Source organism: Saprolegnia diclina, assembly GCF_000281045.1.
Source record: "Saprolegnia diclina VS20 unplaced genomic scaffold supercont1.132, whole genome shotgun sequence".
NCBI lineage: Eukaryota > Oomycota > Saprolegniomycetes > Saprolegniales > Saprolegniaceae > Saprolegnia > Saprolegnia diclina.
Window position 1 is genome coordinate 36,118 of NW_008246199.1, and position 591 is coordinate 36,708.

A 591-nucleotide genomic window follows, 5' to 3' on the forward strand; every position below is an offset into this window, starting at 1 on the left:
CTTGCAGCGACTCAGCATCGCCGACACTTGCAGCGCCGTCGGTCGGTCGTCTTCATTGAGGGAGAGACACTGCAAACCAATGTCCTTGACCCACGCCGGCACGTCTTCACCGTCAAAGGTCGGGTGCAGCGTGCCTTCGCGGACGTGGTTCATCACGTAGAGTTGGTTCACAGGAAGGCCCGTGTCCGGGTGGCGCAGGTCGGCGTACGGCACTTGGTGCGTCGCAAACTCAGAGAGGATGACGCCAAACGAGTGCATGTCGGCGGGTGCACCGTAGTTTGTGCCCGAGATGACTTCCGGCGCCATCCAGAGATGCGTACCGATGCCGTTGGTCATCGTGTCATTGGCCTCGGCGGCGCGGGACTCGCCAAAGTCGGTGAGCTTGGTGCCCTTGACCGAGTCAAGAAGGACGTTGCGGGACTTGAGATCGCGGTGGATGATCGGTGGGCTGTACGTGTGGAGGTAAACGAGGCCATCGATGATACTGAGGATACACTGGTACTTTTGTTCCCAGCTAAACTGCGCCGGCGACTGGTTGACGAGGAAGGATCTCAAATCGCCGAGGTTCATAAACTCGACGACGCACTCGAT

General features: G+C 59.2%; 1 protein-coding gene across 1 annotated transcript; it reads right to left on the bottom strand.

The window, feature by feature from the left end:
* Positions 1-52: 52 nt before the first annotated feature.
* Positions 53-590, bottom strand: SDRG_16499 (TKL protein kinase; the record flags this gene model as incomplete). The annotated part of the gene is made up of 2 exons (XM_008622713.1): positions 111-590; positions 53-69 (listed from the first exon to the last, which is right to left on the bottom strand). Exons 1-2 carry the CDS (start codon positions 568-570, stop codon positions 53-55), a joined length of 477 nt encoding a protein of 158 aa, XP_008620935.1. The 5' UTR covers positions 571-590.
* Position 591: the final 1 nt, after the last annotated feature.